Below are 23,603 nucleotides of genomic sequence, written 5' to 3'. Positions count from 1 at the left end.
GCTATGCATTATGCTAGGCACATTTCATTCATCATTTTGTTTATTCCTCATAGCTCCCTATAAAAGTAGGCGGAATTAACCCCGGTTTGCAAATGACAAAACGGAGGTTCAAAAGATTCATCCTGCTAATCAAATGGTAGAACTAGGACCCAGGTATTCCTGAACCCCAAAACTGTATGCTCTTAACACCATGCTATACTGCAAAAAGACAGGAAGTGTTACAAGGGACAGCAAGAAGCCTTGTCTGAATGGAGCAGAGGGTGTGTGTTGGAAAGTAGTGGAAGGAAAGATCAATGGACAAGGCGCGGTCATATTACAAAGGGCCTTGGATGTCAAAATGAGAGGTAGAGAAAAACAGGCACTGGGCAAACAAAAACAAACAGGCCTAGCCCAAAAGAAAAATGCACAATTACGATATTTAAGACCTGGTAATGCTAATAACATGTTTTCTTAAATATTTTGCCTCGGTCTTAGAAAGACCTTTGGTTTGAAGCTTATAAGGTAGCATTCTGCCTCTACTTGATCTTGCCTGGTGTAATTTATTGTTCTCTCTTTCCTCTCCTTTTTAAGACTTTGATCCTGCTCTTGGAATGATGACTGGAATTCCACCAATAACTCCAATGATGCCTGGCCTGGGAATAGTACCTCCTCCAATTCCACCAGATATGCCAGTAGTAAAAGAGATCATACACTGTAAAAGCTGCACACTCTTCCCTCCAAATCCAAGTAATATTCTGCTTTCTCTCCACACAAGTCACAATGTTTTGGTGTCTCAGTCCCTTGGTTATTTGTTTTTGTGTTAAGAATGCTGTCAGGGCAATTAGTGCCTGTAAAGTGGTGGCTTCTGGGAAGGAACCTGGCTTTGGAATTGAATTCAAAATATAACACTCCTGACACAGGTTAAAGTAAACTAGTGTTGTAGTTCCTTTTTAGAACTTGAATTTTGTTGAAAGGGGGCTCAGGTTATTTGGGTGGGGAAAACACTAACGGATAAGCCTCCCTTAGTTCTCTGCTGAGAGCGTGGCAAAAGTGCCATTTTTGTTAACAGCCCCAAGACTTTGTAAAGGTGAATGGAAAGAGCAAGTGCTATGGGAAGAGTAGGAATTTGGTATGTTGACTTATCTTCTCCAGAGCCCACCAACTGTGTCTGATGAAGCCTTGATTATAAACCCCAGTACTTACTCCTGCCTGTCTCTGGTATATTCTCTTGCACTCAGTGGCCTCTCAGCAATAAGGTCATGTGATTTAGGGACACTCACAGTCTCTTTATGCACCCATCTGATCTGCTTCTGTCTTGTTTCTTCATTAGAAAGTATCTTTACCATCAATTCCTTCCCCTCTCTCCCACCTAACATTTCATCCAGGTCCTTGTCACCTCTCCAGCCCAACTCCAAGCTTGCCGTCTCCCAAACACTTCCATGTGGAAGGTACTGAAATTAAAACGGTAGTTAATCTTTCATCGTTCTAATGCATTTCCAATAAAGTATTAGGGGCTAAATCCAATGGATACTTTTTAGTCCTTAAATTACTTTATTTCTCTACTATATTTAGAACTAGTGACCCCTTCGTCCTTCTTGAAACATTAGGTCATTTGAAGGTGTTAGAATGACCACCAGAGAGATTATATAGATCAAGAAGGAGGATGACCAAGCAGGGCACCCTAAGGAATTCTAACATTTCAAAATTTAAGAGAGAAGGGGAATTTGCATTTCTATACACCCCTTAGCAGCAAAAGTCCTTAAAGCACTTAATCTTTGTTTCCAGTTCTTCTCCTCTTCTCTCTTAAATCTTCTTCATTTGGGCTTTTGCCCCACCCCTCTATCAAAATGCTTGCTTAAGAACACTAATGTCTATAGCACTAATAAAGTTAGTTAGACAAGTATTCTCATTCATACCTGGAAACCAGTCTTTTATAAGGACCATGACAATTATATTTACATAATATGCTTTTAAAATATTTGATAAATTGATAGACAATAATGATACCACATTATAATATGTATTTATTTTATGTTACTAGTTGCTATAAACTTTCTCATACCTTTAAAAAAAAAAAAGAACACTAATGACCTCACAATACTAAATCCAGTGGTCAATTCTCACTTCTCTTCGTAACTGACCTAACAGCCATGTATGACACAGTTGATTACTCCTTACTCACTGATATACTTTTTCACTTGGCTTCCAGGATACCACACTATTGGTTTTCCTTCTCACACTGGTCATTCCTTCTCAGTCTCCTTTGCTGATAACCTTCTGTTCTTGCTGACTTCTTACCATTGGAGAGCCCCATGACTCAATCCTTGGACCTCTTCTCTGTACTCATACCGTTGATATGCTCATCCAATCTCATGGCTGAAAAAAAGTATGCCAGTGATACTCTAAATTATATATTTAGCTCAGAGCTTGTCTCTGAACCCCAAACTCATATCCTACTGCTTATTTGATATCTCCACTTACCTGTCAAAGAGACATCTCAAGTTTAATATGTTCAGAACAAAACCCCTAATATTTACCCCCAAACCTTCTCCACTAGTATCCTTCTCCATCTCAGATAATGGCAACTGCATCCTTTCAATTACTCAGCCAAAACTTAAGGGTAATCCTTACCTACTCTCTTTCCCTCACACGCCATATTTAATCTGTTAGAAAACTCTGTCAGGTCTACCTTAAAATATATAACTAGAATTCTACTATTTTCATGATAATTACTGCTATGATCCAGTTTATGCCCCCATAATACATTTTCTGAACTATTGCAATAGCCTTCTAATTGGTCTTCCTCTTTCACCCTTGCCCCCTACAATGTATTCTCAAGAGAGCAGGCAGAGTGATCCTTTTTAAAACCTAAGTCAGACTATGTCCCTCCTCTATTCAAAACCCTTTAATGGCTCCCTGTTTTACTCAAAATAAAGGCCAAAGTCTGTGTAATGGCACAGAAAGACCTTTTTTTTTTTAAACATCTTTATTGGAGTATAATTGCTTTACAATGGTGTGTTAGTTTCTGCTTTATAACAAAGTGAATCAGTTATATATATCCCCATATCTCTTCCCTCTTGCATCTCCCTCCCTCCCACCCTCCCTATCCCACCCCTCTAGGTGGTCACAAAGCACCAAGCTGATCTCCCTGTGCTATGCGGCTGCTTCCCACTAGCTATCTGTTTCACATTTGGTAGTGTATATATGTCCATGCCACTTTCTCACTTTGTCCCAGCTTACCCTTCCCCCTCCTCGTATCCACAAGTCCATTCTCTAGTAGGTCTGCATCTTTATTCCTGTCTTGAATGGCACAGAAAGACCTTTAATGGCAAAGAAGGTCCTCCCTCTCTCACATTATCTCTTTGACTTTGTCTCTTACCACTCTCCTTTCCATCACACATTGTTCCTGTTATACTGACCTCCATGCTGTTCTGTGAACACACTAGGCACTCTTCCATCATAGGGCATTTGTATTGGCTCTTTCCTCTGCCTAGAATACTCTTCTCCTAAATATCTGCATGGCTAACTCACCTCCCTCCTTCAAGTCTTTGCTCAAATGTCTCCTCTTCAGTAACCCTGACAACCTATTTAAAAGTTCAGCCCTCCCTGCCGCACTCCCAATCCTACTTACCCTCTCTATTTTTCACTTAATACTTATTACCTTTTAACAAACTATGCAATTTATAGAATGTAAACTCCACAAAAGCAGGAAGTTTTGTCTGTTTTGTTCACTGATGTATCCCCAGCACTGAGAAAAGTATCTGATATATATAGTACGTGTTCAATAAATATCTCTTGAGTGATGGAGGGATGGATGGATGAATACAAAAGGAGAAGTCAGAGGTCTAGAAATCAAACCAAGAGAGCATGAGGTAATTACACCACATGCTGACAACTTCTAAATCTATTTTTTCAGTCCATGGCTCTCTTCTGAGCTTCAGACACATATAGCCAACTGACCACTAGATTTTTCCAGGTATATCTACATCAAATGTGCAAAAAACAGCATTATACTATAGTGAACAAACTACTAGATTAAAAGTCGAGAGAATTGTGTTTTACCCCCAGCTCTGTCACCAACTACCTGAGGGATCTTGGGTTAGTCGCATGACCTCCCCAGGTCTCAGTTTCCTTGTCTGTAAAGTGAGGCTATTGGGTTAGATTACCCTAGATACCTCCAACGTTTCATCCAGTTCTAAAAATATGATTCTTGATATTAAAAATGTAGTTACCACAATAATTATTCACCTAGGCAAAAGTCCCTCAAAATGTATTAGGAAAAGCAAGAGCAAATTGGCAGGTGGCCCGTAGAGCTTTGTGCCTTCAGTGGAACAGGCAGTATGGTATAATAATTAAGAGCCCCAACGTGACATAGGCCTGGTTTCATATCCCAGATCTCCATACTAAATAGCCATGAAATCCTGGGTAAGTAACTTAACCTCTCTGATCTAGACTAGGCAAAATCAGTTCTGGTCTAAAAATTCAACAGATCAAACTAGACTGGAGCTGACTGTGCACCAGTCTCCTAAAGATAAATGGTGAATTGTCCTAGGAGCAACATCCTCTGATTCCTAGGAGTCAGAGATATGGCAAAAGAAAGCTCCCTGGAACACAGGTACTTTTTTTCACAGGGTGGCTATCAGAGATTTACTGCATTCCCAATTAACAGTCCTCAGTTGGTGGTATAAGAAGAGGACAGCACCCTCTCTCCAGGGAACTCAATTCTGTCAAGATTTTTCACTTCAGCTGATAGACCTTCTGTATGGAGAGGTTGCGTTTTTCATCTACTGTGAAATAACAGTGAACATGGAATAAATGGTGGAATATCATCTGCTATCTGTGTGCAGGCATGTGGGAAAGCACCCAGGAGCCAGAAAAAAGAGCAATCATTTCATTTTACCATCCCAAAACAGGCTGAACTCATTTTGGCTCCTAGGGCTGGGTTCTATAAAGAAAATTAGAGAAAATGGATAAATTGAGAATTAATAAAGATTCGCTGGCCTTCTGATTACTTCCAATCAGTTGGGATTACATTAAAATATATCTGACCCCTGCTGATTGTCTAGGGGACCTTCAATCTTGGGCTTTCTGATAAAATCAACTCAAAGATTTTGCAGTATGCAAATTCTGGCAAACCAGTTGAGTGATCTGTGATGCTCCTTTGAAAAGCAAGATGCAAATGGTTTATTGGGCCTCTATGCTGCTCCCTGCCTCACTTCTCAAAGATGAGCAGTGACTTTGATCTTAATGCTGATTGCCCCAACACAGTTCCCCAGAGTGGGTGCTTAGTTGTAATTAGAATTGCTAGAAGCCCCTTCTTTTCCATTACCAGAGATTAGAGTGCTTTATACTCCCAGTTATCTTGCATCTTTTTACATGGAAGTTTCTTCTTCTCCATCGGGAGTGGTGATTGGGGTGTTACAGGAGCTTAGCACATTACCTGATTAATAGGATTAACTCCTATGGAGTCACCATTGCTATGCCCATATCACTGTATTTCAGTGGGATTAGAAAATCGGGCCCAGACAACGAAGTACTTTGAGCTGTTAATTAAAGAACAAGTACTATCCATTAAGGAAGACAGTACAGCCCATTGCCTTGCTGGTGGCATACACCTAAATCTCAGCAAATGCTACATTTACCCAAGGAAAATAAATAAATCCCCAGCATTCTTGACACTACTCTTAGTGGCTTTTATGTGCCTTTACTTAGCAGACAGTCACCACAGAATAATCACAGCATCTAAATAGGGTGATGGTTTCATCAAGGGAAAGAGCCTTGGTATTGTCAGTATTACATATAACTATAGCAGTAACCAGACATTCCTTAGAGTTTCTCAACGGACCTAAAGGTAAACCTAGGCTAACTGAAATAATATAAAAAGGTGATTATTTGCTTCATAAAAAGATTCTTTATCGAATTCATTTAAATAGTAAACTTCAGAAGGGTTCTAAGGCAGGATTTTATTCTGAAGCCTTAGATTTGAAAACATGGCTCTAACTAAATAGATGTTGTTAAAAATTCTTTACCTAATATAGTCAGTGGCTGGGTTGTGTTCTATGGTCAAAATCATGTGTGTCTTCACAGCTGTAGATTCTGAAACTGAGCAGGACACCACGGGCCCTACAGGGTACAAAAGGCCCTCCAGGTCCCCTGTTTCTTGTTTGTAGGAAAAGATTTTTGTCTCCTAGGTCTTCCCTGAGTGCCAAAGAGCAGGCACAAGCAGTTACTAATTGGAGAAGTGAAGGAATACAGAAACAAAGGAAAAGCAATTAAGCAAGATAGCTTGAACAATAATTCAACAATAAAACAGAGTCCTAGTTCCTCTGCAAGGAATATGCCCCAGACTGGTTGGAACCAGAAGGTTTATGATTAAGATTCCTGAAACACCACCTTGTTACCTCACTACCAACCAGTCAGAAGAAAGTCATACACCCTGCAACCCTCACCCCAAATGTTGCCTTTAAAAACCCTTCCATGAAAGCCATCAGGGAGTTCAGGTCTTTTGAGCATGAACTGCCCATTCTCCTTGCTTGGTGCCTGCAATAAATGCTGTACTTTCCTTCAGCACAACCTGATTTTGGTAGATTGGTTTTACTGCTGGGAGGGTGGGGTGTGAAGCAGACCCAAGTTCAGTTCTGTAACAGTTTCTCTACCAATAAGAGTGATTCCTTCCCAAACCCAGCCTTATCTAAAGATCTGGATAAAGCAAGGAGCTGAGGGTTTAGAAATACAGGTCTTAGCTATCACTCCACTCCAGACTTGTAGTAGGATTTTAGAAAGCCTCAGAGTGGTAATTAGGAAACCTGAGTTCTATAATAGTAAATAATAATAACACTATAATAACTACAATTTATTGGGAACCTATCAAATGCTAGGCATTATGCCACATGCAATATAGGCAGTAGATTATCAATTATCCTACAATAACCCTTGTAAGGTAGAGGATAGTATCCCTATTTTAAGATGAAAAAACAAAGTTCTCAGAGGTTATGTAATTTTCCCAAGGTCATACAGACAGTGAGTAATTAAGGTTTAAGTCCAGGTTTAACTGCTCCAAGTTCATTTTCCTTCTCTTTCTATCTGATTTGTTGACCTTGAATAAGTTACCCAACCTCACTCAGCTAAGGTTTTTCCTCAGAATATCATAAGTTTAGGCCAAGTCAGTGGTTTTCAACTATAGCTACACATTAGAGTTGCCTGAGGAACTTTAAGAAAATGATGCACATGCTGCACCCCAGACTAATAAAATCAGACTCATTGGAGTGAGACCCAGGCATTGTTTGTTTGACTCCCAAGTTGATTCTAATGTGCTACCAGAGTTGAGAATCACTGGAAGTGTGATATCTAGAATCCTTTCCAGTTCTTAAAAAACTCAGAAGTATAAGTCTCAAGAGATTCTGGATCTCATTTTTCCCTTTTTGGCTAAAGCTATAACCTCTCTAATGTTAGACATTTCAGATTCCTGCTCACTAGGTTATCTTCTTTTCCCTTTAAGCTTCTCCTATGGAATAAAAAACCAATACAGTGAGTTCTTGAAATTGCAGACATTTAAAATTTTAACAGAAATTTTGTAGGTTCCCTGAATCCCTCTACCCCTTTTACTGACTAAATAGAGGGAAAGAGATCATCATGAGAACTTGATTATTCTGACCCACACTAATAAGCAAAGTGAGGAAGCTTAAGATGCTAATAGCCAAGGCAGCTCTCAAATCATCTGCTTGCCAACTTGGATAAGAATCAGGTGGGGGCCTTGGCCTAATCTACAAGTGAAACTGATTTAGTTTTGCATGTGAGCTGTAATCACTGGTTGTCAAGCTCTCCAAATCTTGAGCTGGGAGAATTATTGTTAAGAGCTGAATGGGAAGAACGGATTACACAAGATAAATCCTTGCAGATACAAAACCAACACTAGAAAACCCTTGACCATCATGCTTTGTTTTGTTGGGCTATGAACTGTAGGATTTTGCTTGGGAAATGCTTTGCTACATATAAACAGCAACAAGGAGCTGGCAGATACAACCGGCTTTATGTATAAGTGAGTAGAAAGCACATTTTTTAAGCAGAAGGAGAATCATCTCATTAAGTAGGTTTTTGGGTTTTTTTTTTTTTGCGGTACGCAGGCCTCTCACTGCCATGGCCTCCGCAACGGGATGCGCAGGCTAGGCAGCCATGGCTCACGGGCCCAGCCACTCCATGGCATGTGGGATCTTCCCAGACCAGGGCACGAACCCGTGTCCCCTGCATCAGCAGGCAGACTCTCAACCACTGTGCCACCAGGGAAGCCCATTAAGTAGGTTTTTAATAACTCTACAGCCAAATTTATCTCACTTTATTTAATGATTTCCCAGATGAGCTTACTTTCCCTCTAAATGCTGCATGATTGGCTCTGGACCTCACTTCTCCAGCAAAGAATCTGAGGAAGAGCTCACTGGTATCAAAAAACAAAAAACCTAAAAGGGATGATCTGTACTCTGGCTGACTTTGTCAACCACATTATACTGATAGCTGTAAATATTTTTGTAAATGTTCACCCCTTCACTGTCAAATTAATCCTGAAACAGTTCTTTCTGTAAGCATGAACAGGGAGAATACAATAACTACAAACTGAATTAAACAAACCCTTCTCTCAAGGACGTTGGTTCTAAGAATTCTCAAAAGTAAGTTTAAACCAAGTGGGATTTCTTTCCACTAATTGTCTTCTTAATAAAAATGACTGAAAATTGGGCATAGCTGGGTTGTCACAACAAAAGTAAAGAACAAAATTAAAGAACTGTTGATGAGACAGATGGGTGTGAGTCTTTATCCCGTATACATACATCACGATCACCAAATCACTGAATAAAATAATTCTCAGGGTCAGGCAACCAATTTGCTATGGAGCAGAGATGAGCATCTTGGAGGCCACATGCTTCTGGGACTCTTAGGCAGAAGTCTGATGGGGACAGTAGGGCTGTCTCTGGGACATGTTAAGTTTCTTAGAGGTCTGTCCTAAGCAAACATTTTAATTTCAAATACTTTTGCACTTACACTTAGATCTTCCACCTCCTGCAACCCGAGAACGACCACCAGGATGCAAAACAGTATTTGTGGGCGGCCTGCCTGAAAACGGTACAGAGCAGATCATCGTGGAAGTGTTTGAGCAGTGTGGAGAGATCATTGCCATTCGGAAGAGCAAAAAAAACTTTTGTCACATTCGCTTTGCTGAGGAGTACATGGTGGACAAAGCCCTTTATCTTTCTGGTAGGTGTTTAGTCATGAGGATTGTGCCCACCAGGCACAGCACAGAGGTTGGGGATCAGTGTATTTGCACCTGTGGCAGCTAAAGTTTGGGCTTAATGGCAACCTCTCTTGCCTTCATAGATGGAAAATGCATGTTACTACCTGATGTATTCCTTTAAAAGTTCTTAAGTAGTTCCCAATTGCCTATGGGGTAACTCCAAAACTCCTTACTTGTAGTGTTAAAGGCCTTGATTATCTGTTTTACCTCTCAACATTATCTCCCAATCCTTCCTTCACATACCATGTCCTAACACTAAACTAATTCTAGTTCCCAGAATGTGCCCATGGTGTTTTATGCCCTTTCCTCTGACTAGAATTACCTTTTCCACCCCCACCCACCATACACACATCTTCATACCCTAAAGCTCCAGCTCAATCATAACCTGTTCTAGAAATCTTTCCCTGACTTGTCTCCCCACTCTGCCCCAGGCTGGTTTGGGCACCCCTTCCTCAGTGCTTCTGCCATGCCTGGTGCTTCCTCCTAGCATGACACCTGTAACACCATATGAGAACTGTCTCTTTCTACCTCTGTCTCCTGCAACAGAGAATGAACTCCTTAGGGGAAAGACTGTGTCTTATTTAACTTTGAATCCCCAGCATCTAGCACATAACCTGGTACAAAAGTAGATGCTCAAAAATAACTATGGAAGTCAGTTAGTTATCAAATATTTATTGACTGATGATCAGAATGCTAGGTTGCTGAGGATATGGCAAAGACTGAGGTATACAAAATTCTTGCCATCAGGGATATTACATTCTGAAGATGGCAAAATATGATATATATATAAACAATATCAGGTACCAATAAATGCTATGAAGAAGATAAAAACAGCTAACATACCTGGGGTTGCTAGGAAAGCAAGTATTCTCTAACATTTGAATTTGAGATTTGAACAATATGAAGGGGATTGCCATGCAAACATCTGTAGGAGAAGCATTCCAAAATAAGGAAGAACAAGTCAGAGACCCTAAGATGAAAATGGACTTGGCATGTTCAAGCAGAGGAGAGAAGGTAAGCATGACTAGAGCACAGTAAATGAGAGAGAGGCAGTGAAGGGAAATGAAGTCTGAGAGGTAAAGAGTACCAAATTATGTTGGTCCCTTAATCTATACAGACATACCTTTTTTATTGCACTTTGCCTTATTATGCTTTGCAGATATTGTGTTTTTTACAAATTGAAGATTTGTGGCAACCCTGCATTGAGCAAGTCTATCAAAGCCATTTTCCCAACAGCATTTCGTCACTTCGTGGCTCTGTGTCACATTTTGGTAATTCTGGGAAATTTTAACTTTTTCATTATTATTATATTTATTATGGTGATCTGTAATCTTTGATATTACTATTGTCATTGTTTTGGGGTGCCACAAATTGCACCCATCTAAGATGGTGAACTTAACTGATAAATGTGTGTGTTCTGACTGTTCCACCAACTGGTCGCTCCTCCATCTCTCTCCCTCTCCTTGGGCCTCCCTATTCCCTGAGACACAACAATATTGAAATTAAGCCAATTAATAACCCTACAATGGCCTCTAAGTGTTCAAGTGAAAGGAAGAGTCTCTCACTTTAAATCAAAAGGTAGAAATGATTAAGCTTAGTGAGGAAGGCATGTCTAAAGCTGAGATAGGCCAAAAGCTAGGCTTCTCATGCCAAACAGTTAGCCAACTTGTGAATGCAAATGTAAAGTTCTTGAAGGAAATTGAAAGTGCTAGTTCAGTGAACACACAAATGATAAAAAACTGAAACAGCCTTATTGCTCATATGGAGAACGTTTTAGTTGTCTGGATAGGAGATCAAACCAGCCACAACATTCCCTTAAGCCAATGCCTAATCAAGAGCAAGGTCCTAACTCTCTTCAGTTCTGTGAAGGCTGAGAGAGGTGAGGAAGCTGCAGAAGAAAAGTTTGAAACCAGTAGATGTTAGTTCATGTGGCTTAAGGAAAGAAGCCATCTCCATAACATAAAAGTGCAAGGTGAAGCAGCAAGTGCTGATGTAGAAGCTACAGCAAGTTATCCAGAAGATCTAGCTAAGATCATTAATGAAGGTGATACACTACACAACAGATTTTCATTGTAGATAAAACAGCCTTCTATTGGAAGAAGATATCATCTGGGACTTTCATAGCTAGAGAGGAGAAGTCAATGCCTGGGTTCAAAGCTTCAATGGACAGGCACACTCTTTTTAGGAGCTAATACAGCTGGTGACTTTCTGTTGAAGCCAGTGCTCATTTATCATTCTAAAAATCCTAGGGCCCTTAAGAATTATGCTAATTCTGCTCTTCTTATGCTCTATAAATGGAACAACAAAGCCTAGATGACAGCACATCTGTTTAACAACATGGTTCACTGAACATTTTAAGCCCACTACCGAGACTGACTGGTCAGGAAAAAAAGATTCCTTTCAAAATATTAATGCTCATTGACAATGCACCTGGTCACCCAAGAGCTCTGCTGGAGGTTAATGTTTTCATGCCCGCTAACACAGCATCCATTCTGTAGCCCATGGATCAAGGAGTCATTTCAAATTTCAAGTCTTATTATTTAAGAAATACATTTCGTAAGGTTATAGCTACCATAGATAGGGATTACTCTGATGGATCTGGAAAAGTCAATTGAAAACCTTCTGAAAATGATTCACCATTCTAGATGCCATTGAGAACATTCGTGATTCATGGGAAGAGGTCAAAATATCAACATTAACAGGAGTTTGGAAGAACATGATTCTAACCCTCATGGATGACTTTGAGGGACTCAAGACTTCAGTGGAGGAAGTAATTGCAGATGTAGTGGAAATAGCAAGAGAACTAGAATTAGAAGTGGAGCCTGAAGATGTGACTGAATTGCTGCAATCTCATGATAAAACTTTTAACAGGTGAGGAGTTGCTTCTTAAAGCTGTGCAAAGAAACTGGTTTCGTGAGATGGAATCCACTCCTGGTAAAGATGCTATGAAGATTGTTGAAATGACAACAGAAGATTTAGAATATTACCCAAACTTAGCTGTTAAACTTAGCTGACTCCAATTTTGAAAGAAGTTCTACTGTGGGTAAAATGCTATCAAACTGCCCTGCATGCTACTGAGAATTGTTCATGAAAGGAAGAATCAATTGATGCAGTAAACTTCATCGTTGTCTTAAATTTTAAGAAGTTGCCACAGCCACCCCAACCTTCAGCAACCACCACCCTGGTCAGTCAGCAGCCATCAACATCAAGGTGACACCCTCCACCAGCAAAACGATTACAACTCTCCCCCAAACTCCCCCATCCAGAGAATGGATACATGTATAAGTATGGCTGAGTCACTTTGCTGTGCACCTGAAATTATCACAGCATTATTAATCGGCTATACTCCAATATAAAATAAAAATTTAAAAAAAAAGATTACAACTCACTGAAGGCTCAAATGAAGGTTAGCATTTTTAGCAATAAAGTATTTTTAATTAAGGTATTTACATTTTTTAGATGTCATGCTATTGTACACTTCATAGACTACAGTACAGTGTAAACATAACTTCAATAGGCACTGGGAAATCAAAAACTATGTGTGACTCACTTTATTGTGATATTCACTTTATTATGGTGGCCTGGAACTGAACCCACAATATCTCCAAGTTATGCCTGTAGTAATGAGGTTATTATTCTGGATACAATGGGAAGCCATTGAAGAATTTTAAGGAGTAGGGTGATGTGATCTGATATACATTTTAGAAATATCACTTCTGGGTAAAGAATGGACTGAAGGGTATGGGCAAGTGTGGTGACTAGTGGTTAGTTAGCTAACCATAGCATTAGTCCAATCCAGAAGTGATAGCGGCTTATATACTATGGTAGTTGGAGTGGAGATAGCAAGAACTACTCTGCATAAAGTCACTTGTTCCTGGTAAAAGTTCAGATTTGGGGAGACTGAGGCAATTGGAATTGGAATGATTTTCTTTGTAAATATTATAAAGTTTCATGGCTGATCCTTTGCTTATTTGAATTGTTATTTTTCTTTATGGGGCAGTGGACAAATAAGATGAAGGCAGAAGACAGAGTAATTGGAAAGGGCATAGAACAATTAACTACTTCCTTCCCTAACTACTAACCCTTCCCTAAGGGTTAACAATTTGGAAGAATTGGGTCCAAGTGCTAGACATTTTACAGAATCTTCATTCACGTAACAGGCACTTGTTGGACATCTCCTTTGTGTAAGCTATTGTGCTAAATGTTGTACAGAGTAGAAAATGAGTTAAACCTAGTTCTTCCCTTTAATGAACCCAGGGTTAGTATGCAGTCATACATTCATTTATTAAAGAAACATTGAGAACCTGGCATTGCTCAAGACACTGATAAGACACACTCATTGCTAATAATAATGACATTTGAAAGTTATGTGTGCTGTACGAGAAGTATGGTAAAGTGTTATGGAAGTTCAGAGGAGAGGGAGGAAGGAAGGGAGGATGGGAGGGAGGGAGGGGGAAAGAGAGAGAGAGAGAGAGAATTTGAAATTGTCTGGTTCCTGACTGGGGTTATCAAGGTAAAAGGTAGCATTTAGACCAAGTCTTTGACAAAGAGAAAGCATTTGAATATGGACAATGGGGCATAGATACAGCATGAGCAAAGGTACAGAGGTGGTAGGTTTTGATGAACATTCAAGGAAACAATAAGTAGTGGTTTGTGTACTGAGTAGACATGAAAGGAGGAGGGAAAACATCCATCGTCAGCACACTTTGAAAGGCTTAACAGTTGGGTCTTTACTTCTCAGATAATAGGGAATTGTTGAAGAAATTCTTGAACAAGGAAGAAGATTGTTTCTGAAAGATTAATGTGACCGCTCTGTATAAAAATGGGTAAGAGGAGAGGAGGTCAGTTAGATACCTGTTGCAATAGGCCAAAGAAAAGGTAATGAGCATTGGAAAAATTAGGCTGGTAACATGGGAGAGGAGAAGAGGAGGCAGATGTAGAATGCTCTTTTTACATTTGCTAAGTGCTGTAAAATCCAACTACTGAAGATTTAACAGCCCTTAGCAATGATAACAGAGCATTCCACAATAGACTATTTTAATAAAAACTTAAAGGTCTTGAAAAGCCCTGAACAGTTGTACATAAAAGACGACATGCTGCTCAGGAGGTATCCATCTAAATGTCATTGAAATCAGCTCTCTGGTAACAGCCACCTGGAAACATTCTCACGGCTGCCAAAGGAGAGGAGATTGCAATCAGTGATGTGAAAACAACTAATTTTTCCCTTTAAATTTGAACCTGCTCCCTGAAAGTTTACACGTGCTAGAAAACTCCTGAATTGGATGGCTGTTCTCCCACTTTGTAAAAGAAAGAGGTTAAAACAAACAAAAATCCCTTAGAAAGGGGCTAGAAATGTAGACATAATTGTTTTTTCTGTTGGAGTTTGAGCACCTTTGGGAGCCGGCATTGTACAAAGTGCACCACCTCAAAGCATCACAGTATCTTGTGTATGTTTATGCAAAAGTTTCATTTCCTCCTCTCATTTGATCTTCTCCACAATCCTGGGAGAATAGTCAAGGTAATCATTAATAGCCCCATTTTTCTGATGGCTCAGATAATTAAATAAGATGAATGGGGGTGTGAAAGTACATTGTAAACTTTAAAGAACCCTAGCAAAGTTTACTTATGAAATGTATTTATTCTTCCTCTTTCTAAAAAGAATATTTTAGTGTGACTGGGAATTATTCTTTATAACAGCTTTATTTAGGTATAATTGACATACAATGAACTTCACATATTTCAAAAATACAATTTGATATTATTGACACATACATACAGCTGTGAAACCATCATCATAGTCAAAATAATGAGTATGTACACCTCTCCCAAAAGCTTCCTTCATGCCTCTTTTGTAATCCCTTCTTCCTAACCCTCCCCAGTTCTCTCCTCAGGCAAACACTGATCTATTTTCTGTCAGATTAGTGTGCATTTTCCAGATTTTCATATAAATGAAATCATATGTTTTGTATGCTCTTCCTTCCTTTGTATAGATCCAGATTTCCATTTGGTATCATTTTCCCTGTAATTGAATTTCCTTTAACATTTTCGGTAGTGCAAGTCTGCTCCTGATAAATTCTTTCAGCATTTGTACATATCAAAAATTTATTCCACTTTTTTTAAAAGATATGTTCTCTGGGTGTAGGATTCTAGGTTGACAGTTTTTTTTTCTCTCTCTCAGATGTTGCTCTACTATCTTCTTACTTGCATTGTTTTCAACAAGAAATATGATGTTATCCTTATCTTTTTGTTTCTCTGTACATAAAATGTGTCTTTTGTCTATGGCAGCTTTTAAGATATTCTCTTTATTGCTGATGTTTAGAAATTTGATTATGATGTGCCTTGGTATAATTTTCTTCATGGTTTTCCACTTGGGGTTCATTGAAATTCTTAGATCTGAGTTTTCATCAAATTTGGACATTTTTCCTTCCTTATTTCTTCAAATATTTTTTCTATTCCCTCCCCTGTCTCCAGTCATGGCTCCAATTAGGGATATATTGGACCCCTTGAAGTTGTCAACAGCTTACCAGTACTCTGTTCATTTTTTTAAGTCTTTTTTCTCTCTGTATTTCATTTTGAATAGTTTCTATTGCTATGTCTTCAAGTTCATTAATCTTTTCTTCTGCGATGTCTAATTTGTCATTGGTCCTGTCCAGTGATTTCTTTTCAACTCAGACATTGTAGTTTAAATCTATAAAAGTTTGATTTTGGTTCTTTTTTATGTCTTTTGTGTTTCTACTTAATATGTTCTATCTTTTCTCTAGCTTCTTAAGCATATGAAATCCAACTATAATAGTTTTTATGTCCTTATCTATTAATTATATTATCTGCATCACTTCTGGGTCTGCTTCGTTGACTGATTTTTATCTTTATTATGATTTTCCTGCTTCTTTGCATATTGGGTAATTTTTTATTGGACACCAGACATTGTGAATTTTACCAGGTGACAAATATTTTTCATTCCTGTAAGTATTCTTGACCTTTGTTCTGGAATGCAGTTAAGTAACTTGAAAATTTTTTTATCTTTTTAGGTCTTGTTTTTAAGTTTTGTTCAGCAGAACCAGAGCAGGGTTTAGTCTAGGGCTAATTTTTCCTCACTAAGGCAAAACTCTTTTGATTACTCTATCCAATGCTCTCTGAATTATTAGATTTTCTCCTCTGGCTGGTGTGAAAAGGAAATAGTCCTAGCCCTGTATGAGCTCCAGGGATTATTACCTCTAATGCTTAGGTAATTCACACATAGATAGACATCAATACTGAGCTACATAATAGGGGAGGACCCTCTTCAGATCTCTGAAGTTCTTTCTCTGTGTAGCTTTCTTCCTTCCAGTACTCTGCCATAGTCTCCCTGGATTCCCAGTTCAATCTCCTCAACTCAGGGAGATCACCATGCTTTGCCTGAGTTCCCCTCCCTGTGCTGAGGCCTGGAAACTCTCTCCAGGCAATAAGCTGGGGAAATCTTAGGGATCACTTCATTTGGTTCTTGTCTCTTAGTGATCTCTGTCTTCATTGCCTAATGTCCAATGTCTTAAAAACTATTGTTTCATACATTTTGTCCATATTTTTACTTGTTTAAGGCAAGAGTTACCCTGCAAACTTGTGCTTAGAATGAAATGAGATAAATGTGTGTGGAAGCAGCTAGCTCAGCTTCTGAAACTTAAAAGGTTAATAAAAACTTAATTTTTTTTGATTTTTTTGTTGAGAGATTTAACTTTGGTGCTATAACTGACACCAAAAGTGGAGGTGTGGACTTGAATCCTGGTTATCTGAATCCTAGTCCTATACCAGTATACTATAAGCATACTACCTCTTTTTTTAAGGATCCAAAATTATATGTCACCTAGATCACATACCACTCCCCGTTATATCTATTCCACCACCCCCTCCAAAATGGTTCCAAGTCACCAGATACATCTAGGAAGCAATTTGGGGGATTGAAATGTCGAGCTGATTTAAATTTATCAAAATTTTATTGATTTTATTTAAATTTTATCTAAATTTTATCAACATTTAAATTTTATCAAAATTCTGAGTGGCGGGATGACTGACACTCTTGAAGTTATCCAAAGACACCACAATTTGAGGCCACCTTTTGCATTCTTTCCAGCCCATGGTGCCACATAAAGCTTATTCTTGATACAGTTACCCACAGAGCTTCCCTCTGTCACAGGTAAGGTGGCAGATGGAGAAATGAAACTCCTATGAATAAGACTGACCCAACCATGGAATAATAAACTATTATCAGAGATAGAGACTATAATCCAAGTCTTTAATGTTCTCCTTGCTAGTAGTGGGGAGAGAATTTGGGGTTATGTGGTCCCTGGAAACTGCTGTGACTGCATCTGAAGTACCTAACTTGAAAAGCTACTTACAGTGGCTCACTCACTGGGCTGTTCTTGTTCTCTCCTCTCTCTCCCTCTTGTGCACTTAGGTTACCGCATTCGCCTGGGCTCTAGCACTGACAAAAAGGACACAGGTAGACTTCATGTTGATTTTGCACAGGCTCGAGATGACCTGTATGAGTGGGAATGCAAACAGCGTATGCTTGCAAGAGAGGAACGCCACCGTAGAAGGATGGAAGAAGAAAGGTTGCGCCCACCATCCCCACCTCCAGTGGTCCACTATTCAGATCATGAATGCAGCATTGTTGCTGAAAAACTAAAAGGTATACAAAACACTCGAGTTTTGTGATTAAAAGAACTCTTTTCTTTGGAGAAATGTAATAAATATATTTGTATTGTTGACAGTTATCCTTGAATTTCCCACTAGGGATTCTAAGCATTTCTTGTGTTGAAGCCTTGCAGTTAGAAAGGTGTACCTAGTAATTCAAGAGCCAAAAATTTGTCCCTCCCACCTGTGTCTGTGATCCTTCACTGTCTCAAGTTACTTTTTCTCTCCATACATCAGGTGACTAGAAAGAAACAATTTTTTCCCACTTTTCCACATCAGAGAATTTTAGCTGTGATCCATGACTTGGGACCTGTAAGCACCTCCACCCCATTTCATTGTGGATAGCAAGTTAGTTTTGAATTCTAAGTCAGAATAAATCAGAACAATAGAACTTGATGTGACCTCAGAAAACTCTGATAAAATTCCATTTTATAGATGAGAAAATGGAGGGCCAGAGTAGTTACAGTATACATTCTTCTTAGATTACTCAAAGACGTAGCTACTACCAACTAAAAGAGGACTCCTTTAATCACACATTTATTTCACACAGTAACTACAGAGACTTCCAGACATTGCTAAATCAGACTGCTTTCCCTTTAGTTTTGATTCCTGTTCCCCTTGCTTAACTCTCAGAGCCATTTTGCTAATTTAACCTTAATTGCCTTGCCTGGTCTCCTGTGTTAGTAGCTCAAATCCAGTTTTTTCATTCTGTGAGTATGGTTGATTTTACTGGATGAGTGCTGGTGTCCCATTGATCTTATTGGTGACACCAACCCAGCTCTAACAGTATGAATTTTCCTTGCTTCTTGTGCTCTAGGCTCAGCAAGATGCTGCTAATTCCCCCTTTGCAAATAGGTCTCATTCACCAAACTTGTTTGCACCTTATAGCCTAAGGGTTTCACACGTTAAAGAAATCCTTTGTTTGGATTGATTTGTCTTCCTATAAGAGAAAAGCAGAAAACATAGAGTCCAGAGTAGAGACACAGAAATAATGGTACACTTTGAAAAGCTGGAAAGGCTGAAAGCATTGGTAAGATGCCAGGTCCAAGACTTAACTGTTCACATAAGACCAAACAGCTCAGTTTGAATTTTTATAAAAAAAATGAATTTTCTGGTTGTGTGGAACTCAAGCAAAAAGTAAGCATCAATGAATCAACTATACATCAGTAATTTTTTTAAAAACTGAGCATAAACATAAAGACTGTATGTAAGTAATGAAATGAAAACTGCTATAACGGTGAGGCTGACCTCTCATTACACATCTGCACTTAAAAAGGCAAGTGGTAAGAAGTTGACATTACAGTGAGAGATGGTTCCACTGGACATAAGGGTTCCTGGCTAGAGAGGGATGTGGAGTCCTACAGTGGGCCTTCAATGGGATGCTAATGGACTCTCCCTCTCAGGAGTCTTTAACAGCAGAATATGTAAGTGGCTATCTCAGAAAGCTGAACCAGAGGCTTTGGAAGCTGAACCAGAGACTACTATTTTAACATCAGAGAGTAACTCCTAACTAGCTGTAGAAATCTACATGGATGGTTCCTCAGGCAAGAGAAACAGGATGTGGCGAAATGTAGAAATAGAATGAATTACATCAAAATAGATTGTGATTGGGACTGAATGGTAGGCCTGGGGCTGGACTGGATGCAGGAGTGATGTTACAAAAAGTCAAAGGTGTAAGTGTTTATACCTAAAGAATTGCCATTTAACTCTTTCTTAAGCCTCCTTCCAAAGGTTTAATTCCATGGATCCAGGATAAAGTTACTGTCAAATGCAAGTTAAGCTCAAGGCTCAAGTTTACTTGTGCTTATTAAAAAATAAGATTGTAGAATTCTGAAGTTCTCTCACTGCTAATTTATATATTACACACATGCACGCACACACACACACACACACACACAGAGGTTAAGAAATTTGCAATATGTGAAAACTATGTCAGTAAAGAAAACTTTAAGAAAAGAAGAAATACTCTTGTTCTGAAAATTCTTCGTAGACTACAACCAATCTGCCTACTTTTGGAATCTTTCATTCTTTCAGTCTCTCTGCTCACCTGCTGCCTGTGTGTGCACTCGTGTGCATGCATGGTTCCTCACCCTCTGCAATTAATTCATTTCACAACCTTTGCCAAAAAGCCATGGTGGCCTCCTTACCAGCATGTTTGGAAAATAGATGGAGATTTGGTTACTTTTGATGACTCTAAAAATAAATTCTCTTTTCTCAGATGATTCCAAATTCTCAGAAGCCGTGCAGACCTTGCTTACCTGGATTGAGCGAGGAGAGGTGAACCGTCGCAGCGCCAACAACTTCTATTCCATGATCCAGTCGGCCAACAGCCACGTCCGCCGCCTAGTGAATGAGAAAGCTGCCCATGAGAAAGACATGGAAGAAGCAAAGGAGAAGTTCAAGCAGGCCCTTTCTGGAATTCTCATTCAATGTGAGTGGAAGCCATAGTTCTGCCAGAAGGGTGAGAGGGCACTTCACTTAGTCATCACTCTCTCTACACAGGAGCCAGGGCTCCAGAGCCATCCTGTGTCAAGAAGGAATGCCCTCTTCTGCCTTGTGCTCTCCTTATATTGCCAAATGCCTGAGCTCTGGTTTCATGGGAATCATGTGCGCACCTCCTATGTTCATTTTCTGTGGTATATCTACTTCAGCTCCTTAGAAACACTGACGCTTAGACCACAATCCTGTGATTTTACTTCCGCTTGTTCTCAAAGTAAGTTACAAGCAGCCTCAGGCTCCAGTGGAAAATTCGGTATTTCACTGCTGAAGTTAGAATGTAGCATCAGGATTTGTAAGCTTCTTTGCTTCAGATTTGCATCATTATGCTTTTCAGGTATTCCATTTCAGGGATAAATGTAATTATATTTCCCAAGGTAATTGAATAAAAGCCAAATTTGCTACTTCTACCTTTTGTTTTTAGTTTCCTTTCTTCAACATTTCCTTTACTGGATGTCAGTAGACACTGAGAGGGAATGGGAAGCCACTGAAATAGCCATTTTCAAAAATTAGTACCACTCCAAACCTATCCAAGGTCTCTTAAATGAGCAGAAAAATTCTCAAATAATGTTTTTAGTTCACCGTATTATAAAATTATGAACTCTTATCTTTTGAGTAAGAAACTGTATTCACATTAGGAACAGAGGTACAGTTTTATGACTTTGCTTTTAAACAGTTATGGCCCACTCTTCTCATACTTGACTGATACATAAATGGGATTAAGGAGGAGTTGTTTCATTTTCCATTTCTATTTTGAAAGTATCTATGGGCATGGAATCCAGGAAGAGAAAGCGTATGTTTTTAGGGCTTCAGAATAAATAGAAAAAGAGAGCAGCAAGCATCATGGGAATATAAATCCTTAAATCATTAGTAGACAGGGTACAAACAGGGCTGTAAAGAAAGAAATAACACCTCTGAATCTTCTTACTGTGAACACCTAGCCAGGCAGAGGATCTTGTCCTTTTTTTCTTTCCCCAGAAAAAAGTCATGACTAAGTTTTCTTTCTCTTGAACTGATTGTGATAAAGCCCCCGAATATTTGTACACATTTCCTCATTTGACATTTTAAGCGACCCTGAAAAAATACTCCCTAGGACTGTGCTTACACACTATTCTTCCATAAAACTTGTGTTTCTCCAGTCAACAAGCCTATCTAGGTAGACTTAAAATAGATCCCATCCATTTTAGGTTCTGATTTGTTGCTTCTGGTTAAACATACCTCAGAATAATAAAAAGATGGATTCCATTGAAATGAAGCATCCAGGCTCATTCTGAAAGGCTAGTTTAAGAAGCCAGTGGTCAAAAGGAGCTGGTACAGTTCACCACTTGCTGTCCTGTTGTGCAGGGTCAATAGTGCTAAATCACATTCACCATGACTCTTGCCTCTCCTGCCTGAATGAATACAGACTACCTATATTAAAAAACTTTAGTCACCATTTCACCCTAAACCTTCTAGAATTCATTTTTTTCTTTCTGTATATTGATATCTTTGCCTTTGCGTCCCCTTTAAACTCATGGTACACCAATACACATAGCCTTTTTTTTTTAGCACAGCTCTAGTCCAGTAGTGTCATAGGAGACACACTAAGCCTAATGCTTCTCTTATTTCTTTTCTCCTCTCTTTTGCCATCCCTGGATGATGCTGATTCAACTGTTGATCTGATGCTACAGTTGAGCAGATAGTAGCTGTGTACCATTCTGCCTCCAAACAAAAGGCTTGGGACCACTTCACAAAAGCCCAGCGTAAAAACATCAGCGTTTGGTGTAAACAAGCTGAGGTTAGTAACTTTTTACTCTGGTAGCCCCTCAGGGGGACAGTTTCTTTCTTTAACAAGTTATTGATTTGGAGTTTAGCTAGAATTAAATAGTGTCAAGCTCCCATGGCCACAACAAGGCCCTAATGAAACACTGAGACATGTTCTATAGCCTGTCATTGTGTCCAGACCACCTGCTGCCAAAAGGGTAATAAATGTGCACATGTTGTCTTGAATGCATTCTGCTGGATGGAAACCTTAGTAGTGAAAATGTAGCTGCGATCATTAATAAGTTTACTTCCCTAAGCTAGCTAGTCTTGGGTACAACAATAATTACAGACCTGTGCATCTAGTGTTAGTAATATTAGGGCTGTCTTACATTTATTAGAGCATCTTGACAGTTGAGGCTGAAAGCTGCCTGGTGTTACATTGGAGCACTGAAATTTCTGAACTTCCTTTATCAAACCCACTCAGCCACCTTTATAGGTGGCAGCTTTAAAGGTAACAGAGGACTCTGATTTCAAATTAAGATTGACACACACCTCTCTGCTTGTGCTCAAGTGACATTTTTAGCATAACACTAGAACATATCTGATGTGATTAAGTTGCGATTCTAAATCTGAGATTAAAAACCGAGATGGGAGGTTTGTTTACACCAGTGTGCCTTTGGAATGGTGTTACATAGTCCTCAAGTTCTTCTGTTCCTATGTGTAGCTTCCTTACCCAGCCAGCCCTGAAACTTTCCATCTATGTATGCAGCAACTCTTTCAACTTCGTTTCTGAGTCCTCTTTGCCAGTCTAGTAGCAGTCCCATTATATCTATCAATGCAGGTTGTCATATTCCTTAATAGTTAAATAGCACTTGTATGGAACTTACATATTATAAGGCACTTTCACATTGGTTAGCTCACCTACGCGAGCCCCTCAATAGATGTGGTGTAGTGGAAAGAACCTTGGACTTGGAGTTGACATGAATCCAAATCTCAGCTCTGACAACGTTATAGCTGCATGACTTTGAGCAAGTTAGTCAGCCTTTCTCAGTCCTTATTTCTTCACCTGGATTAAATGAGATAAGAGATATGTAGACAGTATGAAAATATAAATGCTATATAAATGAGAAATAGTATTATTTCAATTTATCATTAACAACTCCATAAGGAATAATAAGTAAGTAGAGTGTCCATTTTTTACATGTGAGGAAACTGAGACATAGAAATGTTAAGCGATGTGGGCTTCCCTGGTGGCGCAGTGGTTGAGAATCTGCCTGCCAATGCAGGGGACACGGGTTCGAGCCCTGGTCTGGGAGGATCCCACATGCTGCGGAGCGGCTGGGCCTGTGTGCCACAACTGCTGAGGCCCATGGGCCTAGAGCCCATGCTCCACAACGGGAGAGGCCACCGTAGTGAGAAGCCTGTGCACCGCAACAAA

The 23,603-nt window shown here is 39.4% G+C and overlaps 1 protein-coding gene across 6 annotated transcripts in view; it reads left to right on the top strand.

The window, feature by feature from the left end:
• Nucleotides 1-23,603, top strand: part of ENOX2 (ecto-NOX disulfide-thiol exchanger 2) — a 283,748-nt gene that overhangs the window by 223,298 nt on the left and 36,847 nt on the right. For 5 of the 6 annotated variants that reach the window (XM_082864650.1, XM_082864646.1, XM_082864651.1 and 2 more), the window contains 5 exons: nt 571-726; nt 9,016-9,222; nt 17,688-17,921; nt 20,145-20,357; nt 22,093-22,199. In XM_082864650.1, the coding sequence (XP_082720776.1) occupies nt 571-726; nt 9,016-9,222; nt 17,688-17,921; nt 20,145-20,357; nt 22,093-22,199 (917 nt within the window). The remainder of the gene's footprint in view (nt 1-570; nt 727-9,015; nt 9,223-17,687; nt 17,922-20,144; nt 20,358-22,092; nt 22,200-23,603) is intronic. The other variant, XM_082864649.1, reaches the window with a different exon arrangement.

Source organism: Leucopleurus acutus (assembly GCF_964270905.1).
Source record: "Leucopleurus acutus genome assembly, chromosome: X".
Classification (NCBI taxonomy): domain Eukaryota; kingdom Metazoa; phylum Chordata; class Mammalia; order Artiodactyla; family Delphinidae; genus Leucopleurus; species Leucopleurus acutus.
This window is presented reverse-complemented; position numbering and strand designations above follow the sequence as displayed.